This window comes from Pan paniscus, chromosome 21 (genome assembly GCF_029289425.2).
Source record: "Pan paniscus chromosome 21, NHGRI_mPanPan1-v2.0_pri, whole genome shotgun sequence".
Lineage (NCBI taxonomy): Eukaryota > Metazoa > Chordata > Mammalia > Primates > Hominidae > Pan > Pan paniscus.
The window spans coordinates 53370656-53396165 of NC_073270.2; the positions used below are offsets into that span (position 1 = coordinate 53370656).

The following is a 25510-nucleotide window of genomic DNA, read 5'->3' on the forward strand; positions in this document are numbered from 1 at the left end:
AGTTGTAGGGACAGAATCTCTTCGGACAAACAACTTTCCTCATAGGCGTTATTTTTTCCCTTTACACGAAAATGAACTTAAGGTTATCTGGACATGTATATTCAGTACATTCAGAAAGTAAAAGGAGTTTGTGTGATATATATTCTGTACAGCATTTGGGAAAACACTGTTTTTGTACACTGCCACACCACTTCTGACCCCAGATGTATTTTTTTCTACACTAACCAGCGCTCTGTCTGACATAAGCTGGGTGCCCTACAATTTTAGTTTGGACAGTTTCTACCTGGGTTTAGCATTAGATCTTACAAGTTTAAGGGTTCAGTCCCACAAGACTGCCTGTACTTCACTTCAGATGCCAGTTGCAAGTCCTGGCCTTCTGTACTTCTCACTGCCTGGCTATAAATTGGGCTTCTGATCCTCTCCTTAGGTTTGATGATTTGCTAGAATGGCTCAAGAAATCCGGAAATGCTTTACTCAGGTTTACTGGTTTCTTATGAAGGATACAACTCAGGAATATCTCAATGGGAGAAATGTATAGGAGAAGGTATTAGGGGGTGGGGATGAGGTTTGGAGGTTCCATGCCCTCTCTGGGCTTATAGCCTTCCCAGCACCTTAATGTGCTCATCCTTTGGAAGCTCATCAAATCTCTTGTTCAAGAGGTTTTTTTTTTTTTTTTTAATTGGAGATGGAGTCTTGCTCTGTTGCCTAGGCTGGAGTGCAGTGGCACGATCTCAGCTCACTGTAACCTCTGCCTCCCGGGTTCAAGCAATTCTCCTGCCTCAGCCTCCCAAGTAGCTGGGATTACAGGTACGCACCACCACGCCCAGCTAAGTTTTGTATTCTTAGTAGAGATGGGGTTTCACCATGTTGACCAGGCTGGTCTCGAACTCTTGACCTTGTGATCTGCTTGCCTCGGCCTCCCAAAGTGCTGGGATTACAGATGTGAGCCACTGTTGCTGGCCCGAGTTTTTTTTTTGAGATGGAGTCTCATTCTGTTGCCAGGCTGGAGTGCGGTGGCATGATCTCGGCTCACTGCAACCTCCGCCTGCCAGATTCCAGCGATTCTCCTGCCTCACCCTCCCGAGTAGCTGGGACTACAGGCGCACACTCCCATGCCCAGCTAATTTTTGTATTTTTACTAGAGATGGGGTTTCACCATGTTGGCCAGGATGGTCTTGATATCTTGACCTCGTGATCCGCCTGCCTTGGCCTCCCAAAGTGCTGGGATTACAGGCGTGAGGCACCGCGCTAGGCCAAGAGTTTTTTATAGCATTTAATCACCAGGCTCTCCTTCCTCCCTCATGCCCCATTCCTGGAGGTTAGTAGATGGAACTACTAACAGAAAGTTCCAATCCTTTAATTACTTGGTCTTTCTGATTACCAGCTCCATCCTGAGGTGATCTAGAGACCCCACCCTAAGTCTCCTCATCAGCATAAATTGAGGTGTGTTCCAAAGGGGCTCTTTATGAATAACTTGAAAATACTTTTATTACTCAGGAAATTTTGAGGATTTTGGATAGGGGCTCTGTGCTAGAAATCTGACAAAGACCAAATGTATTATTATACTGCTTAGCAGAACATGTAGGGAGAATCCTGTGGTGCTATGTCTTAAGGAGAAAAGCTGTGGATATAGTAGAAATTTGGATCAGAGAAGATGGAGCAAAGATTTAATATCTTTTATTTTATTCTCCAGTGCTAAGCCATGTGTAGGCAGCCGGTAAATACTTGTGGGCTGGATATAAGTCTTTTTTTCCTTTTTTTGTTTAATAGGAAAGGTTGTCACTATAGATACAAATTCACTGAGATCCTCCATGAGGCCTGGCTTTGAAGATATAATCCGAAGGTGTATTCAGAGATTTTTTAGTCTAAATGATGGGCAGTCATGGTCCCAGAAACGTCACTATCAAGAAGGTAAAGAATTTTGGGGTTGATTGTTCTTATCATTTTATTCTTTAGAGACAGGGCCTTGCTATCTTGCCCAGGCTGGACTCGAACTCCTGGGTTTAATTGACCCTTCTGCCTCAGCTTCTGAGTAGCCGAGACTGCAGGTGCACACCACCATACCTGGTTTTGTGGTTGATTCTTGATCTTGTTTGTCATTATGTTTGGTATACACATGACTGTAGTTGCTCTCTTGTTGGTGAGGGGTAGGAAAATGATGCCTGAGTGTTCTTATTTTACCCTGTTGATGATTTTGGTGCAGATCCAGTCTTTCCTTGGATTTTTAGAAATGTACTTGAAGTATATTTCCTCCCTGTCCCCTCCTATATATATTTGTTTTGCTGACTGTAGTTACCAGTGATGGGATATTTTCCCCAACAGCTTATCTTAATGGCCATGCAGAAACCCCAGTATATCGATTCTCGTTGGCTGATGGAACTATAGTGACTGCACAGACAAAAAGCAAACTCTTCCGAAATCCTGTAACAAATGATCGACATGGCTTTGTCTCAACCCACTTCCTTCAGAGGTAATGATAGATTACTGTGTATTCTAATACGAAATGCAGCAGTGTTCTCAAAATGCTTTATTATTAAAGTAAAAAGGGAAGGGATAAAATGAGACAAAATTTAGGAAGGTTATTGGGTTTGATGAAATGAGTTTAGATTCCTGGATTATGATATGTTTAAGGTTGTATTTTTATGTGAAAGTGATTACTTATTAAATACTTTACAGGAAAGCTAGGTGATGGGAAGGCTAATGGGTGGATAAAAGAGCACATAAAATCTGATTACATGTCTTACCACTCATTTCTGATGATGCGTGTTGCTTTGGGGACTGCATTTAAAATTTGAGGGTAAACTTCAAGAATAAAGGTAGTTACTGTCTGGGTTGGTAGTGGCAAATAAGAAATGCATGAAGGGGAGGATATTCACCCATTAATTATCTTGAGTAATTTGCAGGTACCCCCAGGTGAAGCCCTAGATAATGTGGCAACTCTAATAAAGCCCACCTGAAACTCCAGTTAACATAGCTGTTGGTCTTTCATAATACTACAGTGGTCTCACTCATAGATTCTGTGGCTTACTGAAAAATATGTTACTAGGTAAATAATTGATCGATATGTAGATTGGAACTGTCACTAGGTATTGGAATGCTGCCTAAAAAGTTAAGTTCCTGGGTAGTTAATTCATCCCATTTTTTTATTCCCTCTCCTTCTCTCTCCCTTCTTCCTTTCTTCTTCTTCTTCTCTTCTTCTTTTTTTTTTTTTTAAACAGAGACAGGGTCTTGATCTGTCACCCAGGCTGGTGTGCAATAGTGCCATCACAGCTCACTGCAACCTCGAACTCCTGGGCTCAGGCGATCCTCCCACCGCAGCCTCCTGAATAGCTAGGACTACAGATGTGTGTCACTATGCCTGGCCAATTTTTAAATTTTTTGTAGAGACATGATCTTGCTGTGTTGCCCAGGTTGGTTTCAAACTCCTGAGCTCAAGTGATCCTCCTGCCTCAGCCTCCCAAAGTGCTGGGAATATAGGTGTTAGCCACTGTAGCTGGCTGGCTTTTAAAAATTTTATTTTATTTTAAAGCTGATTAAAAGCTTTCATGCATGCTTAGAATTTTTTAGTAAAAGTTTGATGTTTGTTTTGCAGAGAACAGAATGGATATAGACCAAACCCAAATCCTGTTGGACAAGGGATTAGACCACCTATGGCTGGATGCAACAGTTCGGTAGGCGGCATGAGTATGTCGCCAAACCAAGGCTTACAGATGCCGAGCAGCAGGGCCTATGGCTTGGCAGACCCTAGCACCACAGGGCAGATGAGTGGAGCTAGGTACGGGGGTTCCAGTAACATAGCTTCATTGACCCCTGGGCCAGGCATGCAATCACCATCTTCCTACCAGAACAACAACTATGGGCTCAACATGAGTAGCCCCCCACATGGGAGTCCTGGTCTTGCCCCAAACCAGCAGAATATCATGATTTCTCCTCGTAATCGTGGGAGTCCAAAGATAGCCTCACATCAGTTTTCTCCTGTTGCAGGTATTTGTGTTGACATTTCCTTTTATTTTTTTTCTTTTTAAGTAATTATTCTTTCCATACTACTATAATTCTTGTAAAGTTAATCTATTTTATAATAGAAACTTTGAAGAATTAAGTTGTATTTTGTTACAGTGTCTGGTAGTCTAATTCTTTTCCTAAATTTTTTTTCAAATTCAGGTGTGCACTCTCCCATGGCATCTTCTGGCAATACTGGGAACCACAGCTTTTCCAGCAGCTCTCTCAGTGCCCTGCAAGCCATCAGTGAGGGTGTGGGGACTTCCCTTTTATCTACTCTGTCATCACCAGGCCCCAAATTGGATAACTCTCCCAATATGAATATTACCCAACCAAGTAAAGTAAGCAATCAGGATTCCAAGAGTCCTCTGGGCTTTTATTGCGACCAAAATCCAGTGGAGAGTTCAATGTGTCAGTCAAATAGCAGAGATCACCTCAGTGACAAAGAAAGTAAGGAGAGCAGTGTTGAGGGGGCAGAGAATCAAAGGGGTCCTTTGGAAAGCAAAGGTCATAAAAAATTACTGCAGTTACTTACCTGTTCTTCTGATGACCGGGGTCATTCCTCCTTGACCAACTCCCCCCTAGATTCAAGTTGTAAAGAATCTTCTGTTAGTGTCACCAGCCCCTCTGGAGTCTCCTCCTCTACATCTGGAGGAGTATCCTCTACATCCAATATGCATGGGTCACTGTTACAAGAGAAGCACCGGATTTTGCACAAGTTGCTGCAGAATGGGAATTCACCAGCTGAAGTAGCCAAGATTACTGCAGAAGCCACTGGGAAAGACACCAGCAGTATAACTTCTTGTGGGGACGGAAATGTTGTCAAGCAGGAGCAGCTAAGTCCTAAGAAGAAGGAGAATAATGCACTTCTTAGATACCTGCTGGACAGGGATGATCCTAGTGATGCACTCTCTAAAGAACTACAGCCCCAAGTGGAAGGAGTGGATAATAAAATGAGTCAGTGCACCAGCTCCACCATTCCTAGCTCAAGTCAAGAGAAAGACCCTAAAATTAAGACAGAGACAAGTGAAGAGGTAATTTGTTTTCTGTATATTTCAGCTCATATTTCATCATTTTTCGGTGTTAGATAATGTGATATAAAAATTCTTCCATTTTAGGTTTATTTAAAGAAAGTTAAATCTTTAGCTGTCATTTCTTTATAATTATTTTGGATGTCAGTAAAATTATGATGTAATTTAGAAATAACAGATGTGTATGTTTTAAGATGTGACTATAACTCTTTAGTAGCCAATATGAAATTTTTTCATGGAGGTGTTTATTGCTGGAATGGGCAGATTGGGTCATTAAGAGAATGGTAGAAGTAATCAGGAAAAAGAAAAAACTTGTATTAAGCAGCATAATTTTTATTTTAAGGTAAAATCAAGTTTCATGCACAAGATGACATTCTGTATAAGCATTTCCCAAACTTATAGGATATATTAATATGCACTTGAGAAAATGAAAGGCTTAAAGTTAGGATGTGGGCTTTAACCTACTGTTCACCAAATTTATTGACCGAAGCCCTTTTTAGAGCATGCCTATGAACATCCCAGCTTGCTCCTTTTATTATTAATCACACTTATTTTCAGAAGGTATGTGTAGATGCAGATATCTGTTAGCTAATTATCAATGCACTGCTAGTGACTGTTACCTGCAAAATATTCTACAGTTTGAGAATGAAATGTCTTGTGTAAATTTAAAAAATGCCCCTTTGAAAGGACCAAATGTAGTGATTTAATCTCAGAGGAGGAAGATTAGAGATGGGGGTCATAATAAACTGGCCTTTAAAGTGGGTATTATCATTGTAGGTAGTTTTTGTATTTTACTTGCTTCTATTTCATGTATCATTTTTTCTGATGGGTATGTTTATACCTGTGTGTCTGGTAATGTATACAGGTTAATTTTTAAAACTTTATTTTCAGGGATCTGGAGACTTGGATAATCTAGATGCTATTCTTGGTGATCTGACTAGTTCTGACTTTTACAATAATTCCATATCCTCAAATGGTAGTCATCTGGGGACTAAGCAACAGGTGTTTCAAGGAACTAATTCTCTGGGTAAGAATGAACTAGGTTTTTTTTTTTTTTGCTGCCTTTGAAACTTTTCTGCATACCTGTAAACACTCTTACACTAAGACCAGGATATAAATAGCATTTATAACTTCAGAACATATATTCTGCCTCTGTTTTCTATACTAATTTATATTATATGTGCTTTAGAAAGCTTTTTGAACATTTTCCTGTTTTTTAAAAATTAAATAAATTTCCCACTTCTAACTAATATGCCAGTAATCATGGCACTTACAGAAAAATATTCATCTTTGATTATTCCAGGTGAGTACTGTAGGTACTAGGGCATATATTTTTCTTAGCCACAGAGAATTGGATTAAAAAGCAACTCAGACTCTAGATTAAAACCTGTCCATTGGTGTTTTAACAGAATCTTGTCATTTAATTAAGATAGTTTTCTTTGGTGTTTGCTGGTTCTTATCTAGCCCCTCTCCTGTTGCTGTGTGTTGACTTCATCAATTTAACAAAGGTAGGCCGGGCATGGTGGCTCACACCTGTGGTCCCAGCTACTCGGGAGGCTAAGGCATGAGAATCGCTTGAACCTGGGAGGCGAAGGTTGCAGTGAGCCAAGATTGCGCCACTGCACTCCAGCCTGGGTGACAGAGTGAGACTCCGTCTCAAACAAACAGACAGAAAAACAAAGATATATTGTGTGTGTCAATTGAAAAGGCAGCATGCACAATTATTCAGAATGGTCATTATTCAGTAGCATTATTTCCTAAACTAGAATGGATAGATCAATTAAGAGTGGGGGGGAAAAAAGAAGGTTAGAAGGGGATTTTACATTTTATTTCTTTTCGATCAGAAGGCAACTTATCTGGTTAAGTTGATTGTTAAAATTATAAACAGTATACTTAAGTACAAATATGCAAGAACCTTCAGGAGCTTGGAACATTTGTGAATTTTTCAATATTAAGTGAAGCGCAGAGTATCAGTGACCATATCAGGCTACAGAAAAGTTCTCAATACTTCAGCCGACATGGAGATTGTTGTTTCTACTTTATTTGGAATATGAGACCTTTTTTTGGCTGGCAGGGGGGCGGGGGGTGGCGGTGGTGGGTGAGGGCCACTGCCCTCACTTATTTTGTAAAGGAAGACAGTGTTTGTTTTTGTAAGAAAGACATTCTTGGGTGGGGAGTGGTGGTATTTGTGTTTTGTACTTGATTATTTATATATTAAATCACCAAGAAATATTTTTGTATTGTGTTTTCAACAGGTTTGAAAAGTTCACAGTCTGTGCAGTCTATTCGTCCTCCATATAACCGAGCAGTGTCTCTGGATAGCCCTGTTTCTGTTGGCTCAAATCCTCCAGTAAAAAATATCAGTGCTTTCCCCATGTTACCAAAGCAACCCATGTTGGGTGGGAATCCAAGAATGATGGATAGTCAGGAAAATTATGGCTCAAGTATGGGTATGTTATTTCTAATTAGTATGTATGATTATTTTGGGAAAAGCATATTTAAAATACTTAAAGCCATCTAAATAATTGGGAGTAAATAATAACTTTTTGAATAACGTTAGTATGTTTCTTCCATGAATATCCTTCATTTATTCTATGTTTTGGTTATGTAAACTCTTCAAGAGTCTTTTGGTCTATGACATTTTCCAACCTGTTGAATACATGAGAATAGTGGCCTATGTCTCCACAGTTGGCCAGCCCTTTTCTTACCATGACAAAGTGCTATTTTGTCAAGGTTGATGTTGTTTATAATGGCTGTACTTACATGGTATAAGAAGGATTTCATTATAATATGGAAAAGACCTAAGTATGGCTACCTGTTTTAGGTGGGCCAAACCGAAATGTGACTGTGACTCAGACTCCTTCCTCAGGAGACTGGGGCTTACCAAACTCAAAGGCCGGCAGAATGGAACCTATGAATTCAAACTCCATGGGAAGACCAGGAGGAGATTATAATACTTCTTTACCCAGACCTGCACTGGGTGGCTCTATTCCCACGTTGCCTCTTCGGTCTAATAGCATACCAGGTGCGAGACCAGTATTGCAGCCGCAGCAACAGCAGCAGCAGATGCTTCAAATGAGTAAGTGTCCACCCTCCCCCCTTCATGAAAAAAGAAAGTTAGATGTTTCAGGATAATTTTTGCTCTTATTTGAGAATTTGTGCTTTCTTTTTGCTCCCCCAGGGCCTGGTGAAATCCCCATGGGAATGGGGGCTAATCCCTATGGCCAAGCAGCAGCATCTAACCAACTGGGTTCCTGGCCCGATGGCATGTTGTCCATGGAACAAGTTCCTCATGGCACTCAAAATAGGTGGGGTGTTATTTTGTGACTCTGTAGAAAATCTCAGCATTGGGTAGTTTAGAAAAGAGTTGGAGCACAGAAGCAAACGTGAAAGAGAATGAGAATTCCCTATAATTGAGGTACTGGGTTGCCAGCTGGGCATTTCTCATGTAACTCTGTGTAAAAATGAGGCTGAAGCAGTAAGCAGTGCGTGTGGCATTCACAGGAGAGGGAGGAGATACAACCATGTTGTCCAGCCATTAGGGCCATTCAGTGGCCAAACTTCTGAGAGCCTCTCTGTGAGACGATTGTCTCTCTAGTCCCATGAGGAGGGGAAAAAAGATAAGTACATGTTTCTAGTGGTTTTATAAATGTTCTTCAGAGGATTAGCCTCAGTTTTCCAGAAAATTAAACTTTTTTAAAAAAACTTTTCTTTTCCCCCAACCACCTGCTGCCTATTGAGAAAATTCTCAAAAGGATTGGCTAATTGTTTTCTAAAATTATTTTAAACATTTCAATGATGATAGTGAAATAACTATATAGCATCTTTAAAATTTTTCATAAAATAAAGATTGTAGGCCCGATGTGGTGGCTCATGCCTGTAATCCCAGCACTTTGGGAGGCCGAGGCGGGCAGATCACAAGGTCAGGAGATCGAGACTATCCTGGCTAACAAGGTGAAACCCCTGTCTCTACTTAAAAAAAAAAAAAAAAAAAAAAAAAAAAAATTAGCCGGGCGTGGTGGCGTGTGCCTGTAGTCCCAGCTACTCAGGAGGCTGAGGCAGGAGAATGGCGTGAACCCGGGTGGCGGAGCTTGCAGTGAGCTGAGATTATGCCACTGCACCCCAGCCTGGGCAACAGAGTGAGACTCCGTCTCCAAAAAAAAAAAAATTGTAGATTGTATTTCATTTTTATTTAGCTTAGTAATTTACTTGCATGCAAGAGGCCATGGTCAATGTCAGCTCTAACAGGAATTCTACAGTAAGTTAAGCAAGGAAAATAAAAATGAACTGATCTATTGAGCAGACAGTGATGTAACTATATGAATTTATTTGAGTGCTTCTCTACTCTATATGAATTTATTTGAATGCTTCTCTACTCAATAGAGAGCAAATAGTTTCAAGTTAACAGAACTTTTCTGAGGCAGGATAAATGTTTAACTTCATGCCCTTGTATGTGTTGGAGAACTGAGGCAACTTGCTGTGGGTGTATGGGGTTTGTGTTACACTTGCCAATATGGGCTCTGTGGGCCAAGTGTGACAAAGTGATTTTGGTATTTCTCCAGACTCACGTCAGTGATAGCTCAACATTTCTTTTTTTTTTTTGAGACGGAATCTCGCTCTGTCGCCCAGGCTGGAGTGCAGTGGTGCAATCTCGGCTCAAGGATCTCCTGGGCTCAAGCAATCTGCCCACTTCTACCTCCCAAAGTTCTGAGATTACAGGTGTCAGCCACCACGCCTGGCTCCCTTCTTTTTTTTTTTTTTTTTTTGAGACAAAGTCTTGCTCTCTCTCCCAGCCTGGAGTGCAGTGGCGCGATCTCGGATCACTGCAAGCTCCGCCTCCTGGGTTCATGCCATTCCCGCCTCAGCCTCCCGACTAGCTGGGACTACAGGCGCTCACCACCACGCCTGGCTAATTTTTTGTATTTTTAGTAGAGATGGGGTTTCACCATTCACAGGATGGTCTCGATCTCCTGACCTCGTGATCCGCCCGCCTCGGCCTCCCAAAGTGCTGGGATTACAGGCTTGAGCCACTGCGCCTGGCCATAGCTCAACATTTGTATCCTTCCTTTTATTCTTTTGATTTCTCTAATTTTCAAGTATTATAATTATTACCTCCTTCACTGTTTTCGTGAGGAGTATCTTCTCCCATCCTTCCCTACCCTCCCCCTGGCCCCCATTTCTGCTATACCCCAAATGCCTAGGGTTTGGCAATTACAATTTGGTGGTGGGATTGGGGGTTTAAGCTGTATATGGTGGTCTAAAGTGGCCTGGTGAAATTTCTAAATTGTGGGCCTTAAACTTAAATTGATGCCATTCACTCTTTTTTACCACTTGGTTTATTACTTGTGTTTGTAGCATTTGAGTTACTGTTCATTAAAAATACTATGCATGGTTGCTGTGATCTATTACTCTTAGAAAAAAAAAAAAGCACCATTGAAATTGATTGCAAGTCTTTTTCTAGGCCTCTTCTTAGGAATTCCCTGGATGATCTTGTTGGGCCACCTTCCAACCTGGAAGGCCAGAGTGACGAAAGAGCATTATTGGACCAGCTGCACACTCTTCTCAGCAACACAGATGCCACAGGCCTGGAAGAAATTGACAGAGCTTTGGGCATTCCTGAACTTGTCAATCAGGTAGGTTGCATTAACATGGAAGTAGGAGAGTGTATATTTGTGTGTGTGTGCACGTGTGTGCGTGTGTACACATTCATGAAGCCACATACAAGAATGCCTGTGTGTGTCTCTCCTAGTACTTGTGTTATATCACTACATTCATGGATACCAGCATTAAATTTGGAAAATATCCTTTTTTGGTCTCAATTCATATGTTAAAATAGAAAATATACTTATGATTGCGATATTACTTTCAACAACCCACTATTTTTGGCAATTGTAGAAATGATTTAGTTAAGCTACTGTACTGTTCTTAAAAATGTGACCTTTTATTCATGTTAACAGTTCTCATTTTTATAACTATCTTTCTCTACTACTTAGCCAAGCCATGTGTATTCTGAGGCAAGCTTTTTTTTGTTTGTTTGTTTAAACAAAACTTGTTTACAATGGCCAGTCTGAACATCCTAACATCATGGTGTCCTGTTCCTGTTTACATACCCCGCCTTATGAAAACATGCCATTCACAAATCTGTATTTCTGAAAGACACATTCTGTAGTGACTGTTTTTTCTTTTTTGAGTCGGAGTCTCGCTCTGTCAACCAGGCTGGAGTGCAGTGGCACAATTTCAGCTCACTGCAACCTCCACCTCCAGGGTTCAAGTGGTTCTCCTGCCTTAGCCTCGCGAGTAGCTGTGATTACAGGCACCCGCCACCACGCCCGGGTAATTTCTTTTGTATTTTTAGTAGAGATGAGATTTTGCCATGTTGGCCAGGCTGGTCTCAAACTTCTGACCTCAAGTGATCCACCCGCCTTGGCCTCCCAAAGTGCTGGGATTACAGGCGTGAGCCACCGTGCCCAGCCATGACTGTTTTTATTTAAAGGCTATGGAGGGGCCACTGTATAGGTTTGTGCGTTCAACAGTAAGCAGGAAAGATCATCAGGGGGCTGTCAGTTGTTGTTGGGGAAATAGATGTGTACATATGGAAGTACACTGCCATGTGGCAAATGCTGTCACAGTGCAGATGGGAAACGCTGAGCAGTCCTTGTGTACACGTTCAGGGATACCAGTGACATAGAACCTTGGCACTGAGGAGCCATATTTTATACTCCAACAGAAGTATAGAAGTTCTTTTTTATTTCTTTACTTGTTCAGGCACACTAAATAACCCATCAATTCCTTCCTTCCCTCCTGTAGTTCTCTCTGTTTTACTGTGTCCTTGTGAGGCAAGTCTAGAAATTAATAATTGTCACTATTCCCCTGTGTTGGACTCCTAGTATCCTGAATCTCAAATTGCTTTCTGTCTTGATTTACTCCTTTGTTTTGCTGCAACACAACTTCTATTAACTTCTTCATCCCTACTGCATGAAATAAAATGTTTTGGGTTCTTATGTGTCTGAAAATATCTTTATTCCACCCTCCTACATGTCTGGCTATGTATTACATTCTAGGTTTAAAATAATTATATACTTTTGAAAGATTTCTCCCATAGTTTTCTGGCATCTAGTGTGGCCACTGAATTGTATTTCTTTCTGCTTTTGATTCATTTGCATGTGACCCGTTTATTCTCTTTGGAATGATTTAGGAACTTTTGTTATGGGTCTTTTTTCATTCATTCTGCTGTGTACTAGATACACTGATATTCCCTTTGGTTTAGGGGTGTTTTCTTGTATAATTTCTTTATTAACTTTATGTCGCCCGTGTTTTTTTTTCTGACCTACTTTTCTGGGATTTCTGTTGACATGTTGGGCATTAAATTCGTTCTATTTTTTTTTTTTTGAGACGGAGTCTCGCTCTGTCGCCCAGGCTGGAGTGCAGTGGCGTGATCTTGGCTCACTGCAAGCTCCACCTCCTGGGTTCAAGCCATTCTCCTGCCTCAGCCTCCCGAGTAGCTGGGACTACAGGTGCCCGCCACCACACCTGGCTAATTTTTTGTATTTTTAGTAGAGACGGGGTTTCACCGTGTTAGCGAGGATGGTCTCGATCCCCTGACCTCGTGATCCACCCACCTCAGCCTCCCAAAGTGGGATTACAGGCTGGGATTACAGGCGTGAGCCACCGCGCCTGGCCCTTCATTCTATATTTTGAAGTCTTCTCTATTTTTCTTGTCTTTGATTTGCTTGAGTCACGTTCAAGCTTGGAAAGTGTTGGACGCTTTTATTGAGTATCTGGTGATCCCTGACTGTTCTTACATGTTAAGAGTGAGACATTAAGAAGCTGATTTGACACTTTGCAAGTGTGAGCAGCATCAGTTGTCTTTACTGAGGGTAATTAAGTGGGGAACTAGCCCTAGCCCTTTTATTTCAGGACTCCCCAAATTTTTATTTATTTATTTTTGAGACGGAGTCTCTCCCTATCGCCCAGGCTGGAGTGCAGAAGCGTGATCTCGGCTCACTGCAACCTCCACCTCCTGTGTTCAAGCGATTCTCCTGCCTCAACCTCCTGAGTAGCTGGGACTACAGGCGCACGCCACCACGCCCGGCTTTTTTTTGTATTTTTAGTAAAGACGGGGTTTCACCATATTGGCCAGGCTAGTCTCGAACTACTGACCTCGTGATCCACCTGCCTCGGCCTCCCAAAGTGCTGAGATTACAGGTGTGAGCCACCGCGCCTGACCAGGACTCCCCAAATTTCCACATGTAGAGTTGTTTTCAACCACCACTACCACTCCTGCCACCTGGTAATCTTTTATTACCTGGTTGCATTTTGGGAGCTGGGCTAGGGAGGCAAGTGTGGGATATTAAATTATAAAATATAAAATTTTATTTAAATTGTAAATATGCTAAATATAAAATTTCCTGTTTTCAGCCTCTGCCTCACTCCTTTCTTAGGCTCTGCTTGGTGCCCCTGAACCCCTGTACCTTTGTGGGTTAGGTAGAAGGTACAGGCCTTTCGGGAGTCAGGGAGCAGGCAGGGAGGTAGTTGACCTCCTGCTCTATACTCAGAGTCCTAACCAACCTCCTCATTTCAGCACCATGCTCTGATCCCCTACCACCCTCACTGGAGTCTCAATAGATCTGTGGAATACATTTGCTCGTTTTTCATATGTATTTTTCCTCTGTAGGCACATAAGTCTAAGTTTTTCTGTTGTGTTGAGTTGGTTCCTACTTCTCTATTCACTTTGTATCTTCTATTATAAATATGGAAATACTTGATCTTGTTGTGTTATTAGTGTTTTATGGATAAATACTACCTTTTAAGTATTTTTTTTTTTAAATAAACTGGATACCTCTTAGTTCCCTTTATTGTCATTTTAGTAGGGTTAGCAAGTGAATGCAGGTAAGCATGCATGATCAGTCTGCCATGTTTAACTTAAAGTATAGTTTGCTTTATTAAGATATCTTCAGCCAGGCATGATGGTGTGTGCCTGTAGTCCCAGCTACTGGGGAGGCTGAGGTGGGAGGATCACATGAACCCAAGTTGATGGGACAAAATAGAAACATAGTTGCCAGTTACTATGGTAACAGTCCAAGAGGTGTCCTGGGAAGGGTCATAAGGGTGAAATGGAAAGAAGGGAGGGATACATGATATGCCCTGGAGGAAAAATTGACAGGACTTGGTGGTCACACGTGTTTACTCTTGGAAAGGGAGAATGGGAGAATGTGAAGAATCAAATTGCTGGGTTTTGGTTCCTGGGCAGTGAATGGTGATGCTGTGTACCGTCACCACTTGATATCTGTGAGGGGTTGGTTTCAGGACCCCTGTGGATACCAAAATCCATGGATGCTCAAGTCCCTTATATAAAACAGTCTAGTATTTGCATATAGCCTATGCACATCCTCCCACATAGTTTAAATCAGCTCTACATTACTTATAATACCTAATACAATGTAAATGTTATGTATATTATATAGTTGTTACACTGTATTGTTTAGGGAATTATTATAAGAAGAATGATGACTGTGTGTATTCAGTCAGGTACAGCTACCGTTTCCTTCCCCTGGAATGTTTTCAGTCCCCTGTTGGTTGAATCCATGAGTGTGGAACCATGGATATGGAGGGCCAACTGTATTGCGATATAGTAGGGTAGGTTGGAGGAGAACAAGCCTGCTTGGGGGGAAGGGCTGTTGGGAATCATGGTGTCTGTTTTCTGCTTGTTAAGTTTGAGATACCTGAGACATCAGGGTGCGGATGTTAAGTAGGCATTTCCATAAACAAAACCAAAAGTTCAGAGATGTTTTGGCTGGAGACAAAAATGTGATCATTATCACCAGTGGATGAGAGCACCTAAGTAGAAAATATATCAAGAGAAAATAAGAGAGCCTAGGACTGAACCCTGATGAACAGTTAGCATTCATTCAAGGAAAGGCCAGAGAGATGGGAGAAAAATGAGAAGTGTTGCGAAGTACAGTGGGGTGAAGTATGCTTCAAGAGAGACATGTCAAGCATGCTGGCTGCATGCTTGGCATTCAGTGCTTGTGGATGAGAAAATAAAGGTGAATGCACAGTACACCTGGTTCTTGTCTTAGCACAGCAGGTTGTTCTCTTCTTCAGAATATCAACTTTTACTTCTTTTTCTGTCACCTGTGGGTTGTTATTTTGAATGTATCCTTAGCATGTAGAGAAGTGATGCCTGGCACATAACAAGCATTTACTTAAATACTTGTTGAATGACTGGATTTTTTTTGCACTTTCTTTAGAGCATTTGACTTCTGTTGCTTTCATAGATGTTCTTCACTGTTCTTTTATGTGTTGTGTTTAAGGGACAGGCATTAGAGCCCAAACAGGATGCTTTCCAAGGCCAAGACGCAGCAGTAATGATGGATCAGAAGGCAGGATTATATGGACAGACATACCCAGCACAGGGGCCTCCAATGCAAGGAGGCTTTCATCTTCAGGGACAATCACCATCTTTTAACTCTATGATGAATCAGATGAACCAGCAAGGCAATTTTCCTCTCCAAGGAATGCACCCGCGAGCCAACATCATGAGACCCCGGACAAACACCCCCAAGCAACTTAGAATGCAGCTTCAGCAGAGGCTGCAGGGCCAGCAGGTAACCAGTCATGTGTTCTTCCCTCTGGCTTCTCCTTCTGTTGTTTTCAGACTATGTTTCTCAGTGTTCTTACCACTGGTGCAATCTATCCCTGTCAACTAAAGAAATTCTTTTTGTTTTACTTCTGTGTAAGGTTTTATTTGTACAAATGGCTCCTTGTTAAGGAGTAGTTTTATGAGAATATTCTATTTTACAGGTAAAAAGTAAAAAAATGTCAGGAAGGATTGCTCTTGGGGAAGAAAAATGTTACTTGATGACTTTGTAGTCTTAAAGGTAGATAAGGTTTTTTTTGAAAAAAAATCCTTACTGCTAATAACCAAATACTTAAACCTTCTTGATTTCAGCGTTTTTAATGGAACTCTTCTTTCTAGATGTTTTATAAAACTAGAGCTGTCTTTTAATATTCTAAAATATGACTTCTGTTTACCCTATTGTTTTCTTAGTCCCCAAGAAATGTTTTAAAATTCAATTGTTTTTACTGTTTATGTCTTCAAACCATATAAGTAGATGAATGCCTGAGGTTTTTTTTTTTTTTTTTTTTTTTTTTTTTTTTTTTTTTTTTTTTTTTGAGGTGGAGTCTTGCTCTGTCGCCCAGGCTGGAGTGCAGTGGCATGATCTTGGCTTACTGCAACCTCCACCTTCTGGGTTCAGGTGATTCTCATGCCTCAGCCTCCCGAGTAGCTGGGGAGCCACGCAAGCCCGGCTAGTTTTTGTATTTTTAGTAGAGACAGGGTTTTACCATGTTGGCCAGGGCCGTCTTGAACTCCTGACCTCAGGTGATCCTCCTGCCTTGACCTTCCAAAGTCCTGGGATTACAGGTGTGAGCCACCGTGTGCGGCCAAATGCCTGAGTTTGGAATCCAAAGAGCCAGAGACTCCATTGCATAAATATTGTTAAAAGTCAGTTTAGGTACTCAGAAAAGCTGTGTTACTGCATTCATTTTACTTTCTGCCATTTCTTCACTAAAAGTCATTTAGGGAAAGCTAATGGAGTTTATTCAGAATTCCTCTGATCAACTTAAAGGTATTTCCCCATGTGCCCGAATAATCCCAGAGAAAGCCTGACTATAAATCTTTTGAGTTTCTGTTGTGTGTGTGTATATATATATATAATTTATTTACTTATTATTTTTTCTGATACAGGGTTTCAGGATGGAATGCAGTGGTGCAGTCACAGCTCACTGCAGCCTCGACCTCCCAGGCTCAGGTGATCATTCCACCTCAGCCTCCCAGGTAGCTGAGACTACAGGAGTGTGCCACCACTCTTGGCTAATTTTTTGTAGAGATGGGGTTTCTTCATGTTGCCCAGACTGATCTCAGACTCTTGGGCTCAAGTGATCTGCCCACCTCAGCCTCTCAAAGTGCTGGGATTACAGGTGTGAAGATATTCTTTAAGCTGCAAAATTGCACTTTACTTTTTTTTCCCCAGTGCCAAACAGTAGCCCATCATATGCTAGCCAAAGACTTTTCAACATTGACCTTTTTGCAGTGTGAAAGTACTGGTTCAGTTTAGATGTGACTTAGCCAGGTTATTGTGTTTGGAGATATTACCTCATTGGCTGGTGCTGAGGGTCTGGAAAGCTGTTTTGGCAGACTGACGTGCTCTGCTTGCATTCTAACCAACTTGTCTCACCTCAGTTTTTGAATCAGAGCCGACAGGCACTTGAATTGAAAATGGAAAACCCTACTGCTGGTGGTGCTGCGGTGATGAGGCCTATGATGCAGCCCCAGGTGAGCTCCCAGGTGAGGATGATGAGCCTCTCCACATGCATTGCTCTGTGCTCAGGACAGGGCTTGGCCTGTGGTTGGCTCTCAGTAAATGTTTGTTAAACAAATGAAGGTAATTCTGAATTTCTTGTGTAAGAAAGCAGTCGCATTAAAGACTTTCGACTCTTCCATTCTTCTCTCTGGCTGGTGACTGGGAGGAATCAGAGGAGGGAGAGCTTTCTTCATTAAAACCATCGATTAGTGTTTCTTTAATTGGTTCCCTTTGTGATCAGTTGCTGTACTGTGAGAACAGCTATCACTTGGCTTTTTAGGAATTTAATAAATCTGTAAATGTTCCTCTGTTCCTGGATTATGAAACAACATGCACACTGGGTAAAATTCTGAAATTATAAAGAAGAAAATAAAGAATACATAATCCTGTTCTCAGTGATAGCCTCTGAGATGACCTGTTTCCTGTAGTAGGAGGGGATATTAAAATTCCCTTCTACTTCCAGCCAGTGGTGGAGACAGTATTGAGGGGTTTTTTAAATGTCCATGAGGCAGATGACCACACAGCAATCCTCTACTGTGATTTGAAATATCGTTTATAATTGTTTTTTAAAAAGCAACTGTGAAATGCTCGATTTTTATTGTCTTATGCCTACTTGGAAGTACTGATATTTACATTTTCTTGATAATAAAACATCTTGTGGAAGCTGAGCTAGAATGTCCTACAGAAAGATGATAAAAGCTTGCTTTTTGGAGATGACCCGTAGCTAGTAGAGCTGCAATCAGCTTCCTTGTTGTACTTCGGTTATGTCACCTTCTGAACCTCCAGATAGCTTCTGCTTGCCCCTTACCTCTTTCTGAAAGTTTAAAGAAAGTACAAGATTTTCTGAGGTGGACCCCTGCTTATCTGAGTATAACCCCATCTTCTTATTTTTTTTGGCTTCATGTTTCAGCCCTCCACCACCCCAACACACTGAATCCTCATTTTCCTGTAATTGTCTTTCATAGTTCCTGAAAAATTTGTCCTCAGATTCCACCCCTAAATGTTTTCTTACTTTGTGGAATGTTTCTAGTCATGTTAAAGCTTGACAGTGTGTTGTCTTTTGTCTTTTAACCCCAAATAATTTTCAGGTCCTTCTTCTTCAGTTCTCCCTCCCTCCCCTTGCAATAGCCAGACAGCTTTTTTTTTTTTTTTGAGAGTCACTGTTGCCCAGGCTGGAGTACAGTGGCACGATCTCGGCTCACTGCAGCGTCAATTCCCTGGGTTTAAGGGATTTTCCTGCCTCAGCCTCCTGAGTAGCTGGGATTACAGGTGCTTACCACCAAGGCTGGCTAGTTTTTGTATTTTTAGTAGAGACAGGGTTTCACCATTTTGGCCAGGCTGGTCTCGAACTCCTGACCTCAAGTGATCCACCCACCTTGGCCTCCCAAAGTGCTGGGATTACAGGCGTAAGCCACTGCACCAGGTCAGAAAGCTTTTATGTGAAGAATTGTATGTTTTGGCCAGCACAGTGGCTCACACCTGTAATTTAAGCACTTTGGGAGGCCGAGGTGGGCGGATCACCTGAGGTTAGGAGTTTGAGACCAGCCTGGCTAACATGGTGAAGCACCATCTCTACTAAAAATACAAAAATTAGTCAGAGTGGTGGTGCACGCCTGTAATCCCAGCTACTTGGGAGGCTGAGGCAGAAGACTCGCTTGAACCCGGGAGACGAAGGTTGCTGTGAGGCGAGATTGTGCCACCGTGCTCCAGCCTGGGCGACAGAGTGAGACCCTGTTTAGAAAAAAAAAAAAAAAAGGCCCTGGGTGTTTTCTGTCTTATACCTGGTGTATTGTGGGGGTACTATATGTATGCAACTGGCAGGTTCTTGCTATATATATGTAATTGCACTCTTTCTTGGGTATTAGCAGGGTTTTCTTAATGCTCAAATGGTCGCCCAACGCAGCAGAGAGCTGCTAAGTCATCACTTCCGACAACAGAGGGTGGCTATGATGATGCAGCAGCAGCAGCAACAGCAGCAGCAGCAGCAGCAACAGCAACAGCAGCAACAGCAGCAAACCCAGGCCTTCAGCCCACCTCCTAATGTGACTGCTTCACCCAGCATGGATGGGCTTTTGGCGGGACCCACAATGCCACAAGCTCCTCCGCAACAGTTTCCATATCAACCAAATTATGGTAAATCTGACAGTGAAAATGTGCCTTCCCCAAGTTAACATTACTAAGGACATAAGCTTCATTACATTTATTGCACATGAAAGACAAAAATACGATTCACTCCCTCTTTACTTCACAAGGAAAACCAAATTAATTTAAACGATTGGAAAACAAAAATGCTGCAGCACACAGGTAATTGAGACAGGTGTATCCTGTCATAGTTGAGTATTTTTTTCAGTCCCACTCATTAAGAGTCCCCAAACTCTGGAAGAAACCTGCAAAGTTGTCCCCTTGCCCCTTCTTATATGTTCCAGTATAGTAGAACTCTCTAATCTCTGAATGCTTTGTCAAGTCAGTGAGAGGAATGCACTTTGTGGGCTTTTAAGTTGATTTTCTTGGTGACTTGGATTTATTATTATTTTTTTTGAGATGGGGTCTTGCTCTGTCACCCAGGTTGGAGTGCAGTGGTGCGATCTTGGCTCACTGCAACCTCTGCCTCCTGGGTTCAAGTGATTCTCCTGCCTCAGCCCCGAGTAGCTGGGACTACAGGTGCGTTCCACCACCCCCGGCTATTTTTTTTTTTGAATTTTTAATAGAGACGGGGTTTCACCGTGTTAGCCAGGATGGTCTCGATCTCCTGACCTCGTGATCTGCCTGCATCGGCCTCCCAAAGTGCTGGGATTACAGGCGTGAGTCACCGTGCCCGGCCCTGGATTTATTATTACAGTGATGCAGATACCTCTTCATTTCAGCCTTTGAGAGGTTCCAGGAACATGGTGGGAATAAAGGTGTCTATTGGGGAGCCCTGTCATCTGAGGATTATAACTCCCCTGCCCTTTAAAGAAGGATGGAGTGATGTGAGTTGAGTGATACGGAGTCCCTTTTCTACAGAAAGCCCATTGAAGCAACTGATCTTTCAGTGATCCAGATGGTGCTCCTTTCTGTAGTAAGCCTGTTACTCTAGTCGTCATCTTGGTGAGAATCTAGAATACCTGGGGGGCGGCATCTTATAGCACTCTGTATCTTACACTTATCACTTCCCTCCACCCCCACCTCCTTTAAAAAAGAAACATAAAATTACTACAGAAATCTGATATTCTAAGGAGAAGGCATTTGGGCATTTTTATTTCTTCTGTTTTATTTTTGTAAGGAATGGGACAACAACCAGATCCAGCCTTTGGTCGAGTGTCTAGTCCTCCCAATGCAATGATGTCGTCAAGAATGGGTCCCTCCCAGAATCCCATGATGCAACACCCGCAGGCTGCATCCATCTATCAGTCCTCAGAAATGAAGGGCTGGCCATCAGGAAATTTGGCCAGGAACAGGTAAAGAACAGTGACTTATAAAGTTAGTCACATCCTAGTCCCAGAAGTCTAAGAACTTAATGTATTTTTCAATCAAGCCTTTTTGGATGGAGAGGTTGAAAGGACTGGGTTCATATTAGAAGGTGTGATTTGGCTTGTCCATTTTGAGAGTCCTTCAAGCACGCACATATCTATTAGGGTGTCTAGTACAGAAAGCTGTGAAAAATGGATCACAGGCTGTCAGGGAGTTTTCTCTCTAACATTCCCAGCTTAAGTATAGCAATGTTTGACACAATTGTAGTAATTTCTGTGGGCATGCCCTTTGTCGCTAAAGTGACTTCCAGAGGTAATATTACCATTTGTTTACTTACAGCTCCTTTTCCCAGCAGCAGTTTGCCCACCAGGGGAATCCTGCAGTGTATAGTATGGTGCACATGAATGGCAGCAGTGGTCACATGGGACAGATGAACATGAACCCCATGCCCATGTCTGGCATGCCTATGGGTCCTGATCAGGTATGGGATCGATTCCTTACCTTTTTCAAAAAGTTTTTCTTGTTCTCTGGATAGAACTAAAGCCTAGGCTATAATCAGAATGTCCTAGGTATATTTTAACTTGAATGTATAACTTAAAATATAGTAATTGAAAAAACTTGGTTTGAAGGCATTGGGCCATTAGATACTTTTGGTAAGCCAGAGCTGCATTGTAAGATGGGATCTCAGGAACCTGAGTCACTCAGCCAGAGCTGCACTGTAAGCCATGAATGTGGACATGGGTATTTTTTTGTTGTGCAAAGCGTGTGTTTTACTCAGTTTTTGTTTTTTTTTTTTTTTCTGGTTGCTGACAGAAATACTGCTGACATCTCTGCACCAGGACCTCTTTAGGAAACCACTGTACAAATGACACTGCACTAGGATTATTGGGAAGGAATCATTGTTCCAGGCATCCATCTTGGAAGAAAGGACCAGCTTTTTGAGCTCCATCAAGGGTATTTTAAGTGATGTCATTTGAGCAGGACTGGATTTTAAGCCAAAGGGCAATATCTACATGTTTTTTCCCCCTCCTTCTGCTGTGTATCATGGTGTTCAAAACAGAAATGTTTTTTGGCATTCCACCTCCTAGGGATATAATTCTGGAGACATGGAGTGTTACTGATCATAAAACTTTTGTGTCACTTTTTTCTGCCTTGCTAGCCAAAATCTCTTAAGTACACGTAGGTGGGCCAGAGAACATTGGAAGAATCAAGAGAGATTAGAATATCTGGTTTCTCTAGTTGCAGTATTGGACAAAGAGCATGGTCCCAGCCTTCAGGTGTAGTAGTTCTGTGTTGACGCTTTGTCCAGTGGAATTGGTGATTCTGAATTGTCCTTTACTAATGGTGTTGAGTTGCTCTGTCCCTATTATTTGTCCTAGGCTTTCTCCTAATGAAGGTTTTCATTTGCCGTTCATGTCCTGTAATACTTCACCTCCAGGAACTGTCATGGATGTCCAAATGGCTTTGCAGAAGGGAAATGAGATGACAGTATTTAATCGCAGCAGTAGCAAACTTTTCACATGCTAATGTGCAGCTGAGTGCACTTTATTTAAAAAGAATGGATAAATGCAATATTCTTGAGGTCTTGAGGGAATAGTGAAACACATTCCTGGTTTTTGCCTACACTTACGTGTTAGACAAGAACTATGATTTTTTTTTTTTAAAGTACTGGTGTCACCCTTTGCCTATATGGTAGAGCAATAATGCTTTTTAAAAATAAACTTCTGAAAACCCAAGGCCAGGTACTGCATTCTGAATCAGAATCTCGCAGTGTTTCTGTGAATAGATTTTTTTGTAAATATGACCTTTAAGATATTGTATTATGTAAAATATGTATATACCTTTTTTTGTAGGTCACAACAACTCATTTTTACAGAGTTTGTGAAGCTAAATATTTAACATTGTTGATTTCAGTAAGCTGTGTGGTGAGGCTACCAGTGGAAGAGACATCCCTTGACTTTTGTGGCCTGGGGGAGGGGTAGTGCTCCACAGCTTTTCCTTCCCCACCCCCCAGCCTTAGATGCCTCGCTCTTTTCAATCTCTTAATCTAAATGCTTTTTAAAGAGATTATTTGTTTAGATGTAGGCATTTTAATTTTTTAAAAATTCCTCTACCAGAACTAAGCACTTTGTTAATTTGGGGGGAAAGAATAGATATGGGGAAATAAACTTAAAAAAAAAATCAGGAATTTAAGAAAACGAGCAATTTGAAGAGAATCTTTTGGATTTTAAGCAGTCCGAAATAATAGCAATTCATGGGCTGTGTGTGTGTGTGTGTGTGTGTGTGTGTGTGTCTATGTCTATGTTCAATTATGTTACCTTTTCATCCCCTTTAGGAGCGTTTTCAGATTTTGGTTGCTAAGACCTGAATCCCACATTGAGATCTCGAGTAGAATCCTTGGTGTGGTTTCTGGTGTCTGCTCAGCTGTCCCCTCATTCTACTAATGTGATGCTTTCATTATGTCCCTGTGGATTAGAATAGTGTCAGTTATTTCTTAAGTAACTCAGTACCCAGAACAGCCAGTTTTACTGTGATTCAGAGCCACAGTCTAACTGAGCACCTTTTAAACCCCTCCCTCTTCTGCCCCCTACCACTTTTCTGCTGTTGCCTCTCTTTGACACCTGTTTTAGTCAGTTGGGAGGAAGGGAAAAATCAAGTTTAATTCCCTTTATCTGGGTTAATTCATTTGGTTCAAATAGTTGATGGAATTGGGTTTCTGAATGTCTGTGAATTTCAGAGGTCTTTGCTAGCCTTGGTGTCATTTTCTAGCAATAACTGAGAGCCAGTTAATTTTAAGAATTTCACACATTTAGCCAATCTTTCTAGATGTCTCTGAAGGTAAGATCATTTAATATCTTTGATATGCTTACGAGTAAGTGAATCCTGATTATTTCCAGACCCACCACTAGAGTGGATCTTATTTTCAAAGCAGTATGGACAATTATGAGTTTGCCCTCTTTCCCCTACCAAGTTCAAAATATATCTAAGATTGTAAATCCGAAAACTTCCATTGTAGTGGCCTGTGCTTTTCAGATAGTATACTCTCCTGTTTGGAGACAGAGGTAGAACCAAGTCAGTCTGTCTCTTTTTCAGCTCAATTGTATCTGACCCTTCTTTAAGTTATGTGTGTGGGGAGAAATAGAATGGTGCTCTTATCTTTCTTGACTTTAAAAAAATTATTAAAAACAAAAATTTTTTTGCAATCCTTTCCTCAGACCTGGCTCCAGGCTAACTGGAAGGCAGCACTCCCTTTTTTATATAGTAGAAAAATGAAGTTTATTATAAGTTTTTATATTTTCTACTTGTTCATTTGGTGCAAACTCAAGATTTCTTTTAATAGGTGCAGTCTTTGAGATAATTCGTTTTTACCTGTATTGCCCTTTATCTTTTTTAGGTAATTCTTTGTACTCCTGCTGTCTACCTCTCCTCACACCCCAGCACCCCCCATTTTTTCAAACCTTGGTATCTGTTGGGTGAACAGTATAATCTTTTCATCTGCTTTTAGAATGTGGGATATTTCCAGTACCTACTTTTTTTTTTTTTTTGCTGAATCCAAAGATATATAAATAAAATATATATATTTTATAAAGATCAGAATGATATAAAGGAGATACATGTTTCTTCCTTTAAAAAATAAACGGAAGTTACATTGTTAATGTTCATATTATGATGCCACTTTTCTAAACTGCATCTGGATTGAAAGGTGTAAATATCAATAACAGTGCTACTTAGTTATCATCAGTATTTAATATCTGAGGTGAGTTGGGGGTATCTATATTAGGGGTAGGGTATTACAGAAGATAATTGGCTTGATGTCCTAGAAGTTTTGATCCAGAGGTAGGTGCAGCTGAAAGTAAACAGAATGGATTGCCAGTTACATGTATGCCTGCCCAGTTCCCTTTTTATTTGCAGAAGCTGTGAGTTTTGTTCACAATTAGGTTCCTAGGAGCAAAACCTCAAGGATTGATTTATTGTTTTCAACTCCAAGGCACACTGTTAATAAACGAGCAGGGTGTTTTCTCTCTTCCTTTCTAATATATGGAGTTTCGAAGAATAAAATATGAGAGCAATATTTAAATTCTCAGGAACTGACTTATACTCTTGAGAATGAATTCAGTTTCAATCAAGTTTACATTATGTTGCTTAAAAAAATAGAAATTATTCTTTATCTTGCAAAGAATTGAAACCACATGAAATGACTTATGGGGGATGGTGAGCTGTGACTGCTTTGCTGACCATTTTGGATGTCATTGTAAATAAAGGTTTCTATTTAAAATTGGAGCCTAAAGAGTTTTTTTTTTTTTTAAATCCCTGTTGGGTTAAGGGTAAAGGAGGTTAAGGAAGCCTATTTCAAATAATGGTAACAGTTTCTGAGAAGTTAAAAAAAACGCCACTAGGGAGTTGCTAGGGAGCCTTGGCCTGTTTGGGGCATTGAAACAAATGTGGGTGCTTTTAGGGATTATCTCCGTCATCTGTTAAATGAGAAATGGGTTGGACTGGTGATTGATGATAGTTGAAATCTGTCAACTACTTGTATCAGGTTAGACTACCTGATACACAAAGAAGGGTTGGCCAAGGCGAATTTCTTTGCAATTGATTAATACTTTTAAAAAATGAAGTACCAAAGCTGGTATACTATGAGACTTACCTGTAGTCCCTTGAAGT

The 25510-nt window shown here is 41.2% G+C and overlaps 1 protein-coding gene and 1 long non-coding RNA gene across 16 annotated transcripts in view; one reads left to right on the forward strand and one right to left on the reverse strand.

Annotated features, from left to right (window-relative positions):
• NCOA3 (nuclear receptor coactivator 3) overlaps positions 1 to 25126 on the forward strand; it is a 154979-nt gene extending 129853 nt beyond the window's left edge. For 2 of the 15 annotated variants that reach the window (XM_063601205.1, XM_063601204.1), the window contains 14 exons: positions 1771 to 1911; positions 2323 to 2470; positions 3593 to 3984; positions 4162 to 5033; positions 5922 to 6057; positions 7286 to 7480; positions 7855 to 8109; positions 8212 to 8338; positions 10492 to 10663; positions 15344 to 15637; positions 17275 to 17379; positions 19261 to 19528; positions 20658 to 20832; positions 21185 to 25126. In XM_063601205.1, the coding sequence (XP_063457275.1) occupies positions 1771 to 1911; positions 2323 to 2470; positions 3593 to 3984; positions 4162 to 5033; positions 5922 to 6057; positions 7286 to 7480; positions 7855 to 8109; positions 8212 to 8338; positions 10492 to 10663; positions 15344 to 15637; positions 17275 to 17379; positions 19261 to 19528; positions 20658 to 20832; positions 21185 to 21380 (3476 nt within the window). In that variant the 3' untranslated portion in view covers positions 21381 to 25126. The remainder of the gene's footprint in view (positions 1 to 1770; positions 1912 to 2322; positions 2471 to 3592; positions 3985 to 4161; positions 5034 to 5921; positions 6058 to 7285; positions 7481 to 7854; positions 8110 to 8211; positions 8339 to 10491; positions 10664 to 15343; positions 15638 to 17274; positions 17380 to 19260; positions 19529 to 20657; positions 20833 to 21184) is intronic. The other 13 variants (XM_055104711.2, XM_055104712.2, XM_055104709.2 and 10 more) reach the window with 13 other exon arrangements.
• Positions 19581 to 25486, reverse strand: LOC134729705 (uncharacterized). The gene is made up of 2 exons (XR_010111046.1): positions 23164 to 25486; positions 19581 to 22307 (listed from the first exon to the last, which is right to left on the reverse strand). It is a non-coding gene; the product is annotated as an uncharacterized LOC134729705 (long non-coding RNA).
• Positions 25487 to 25510: the final 24 nt, after the last annotated feature.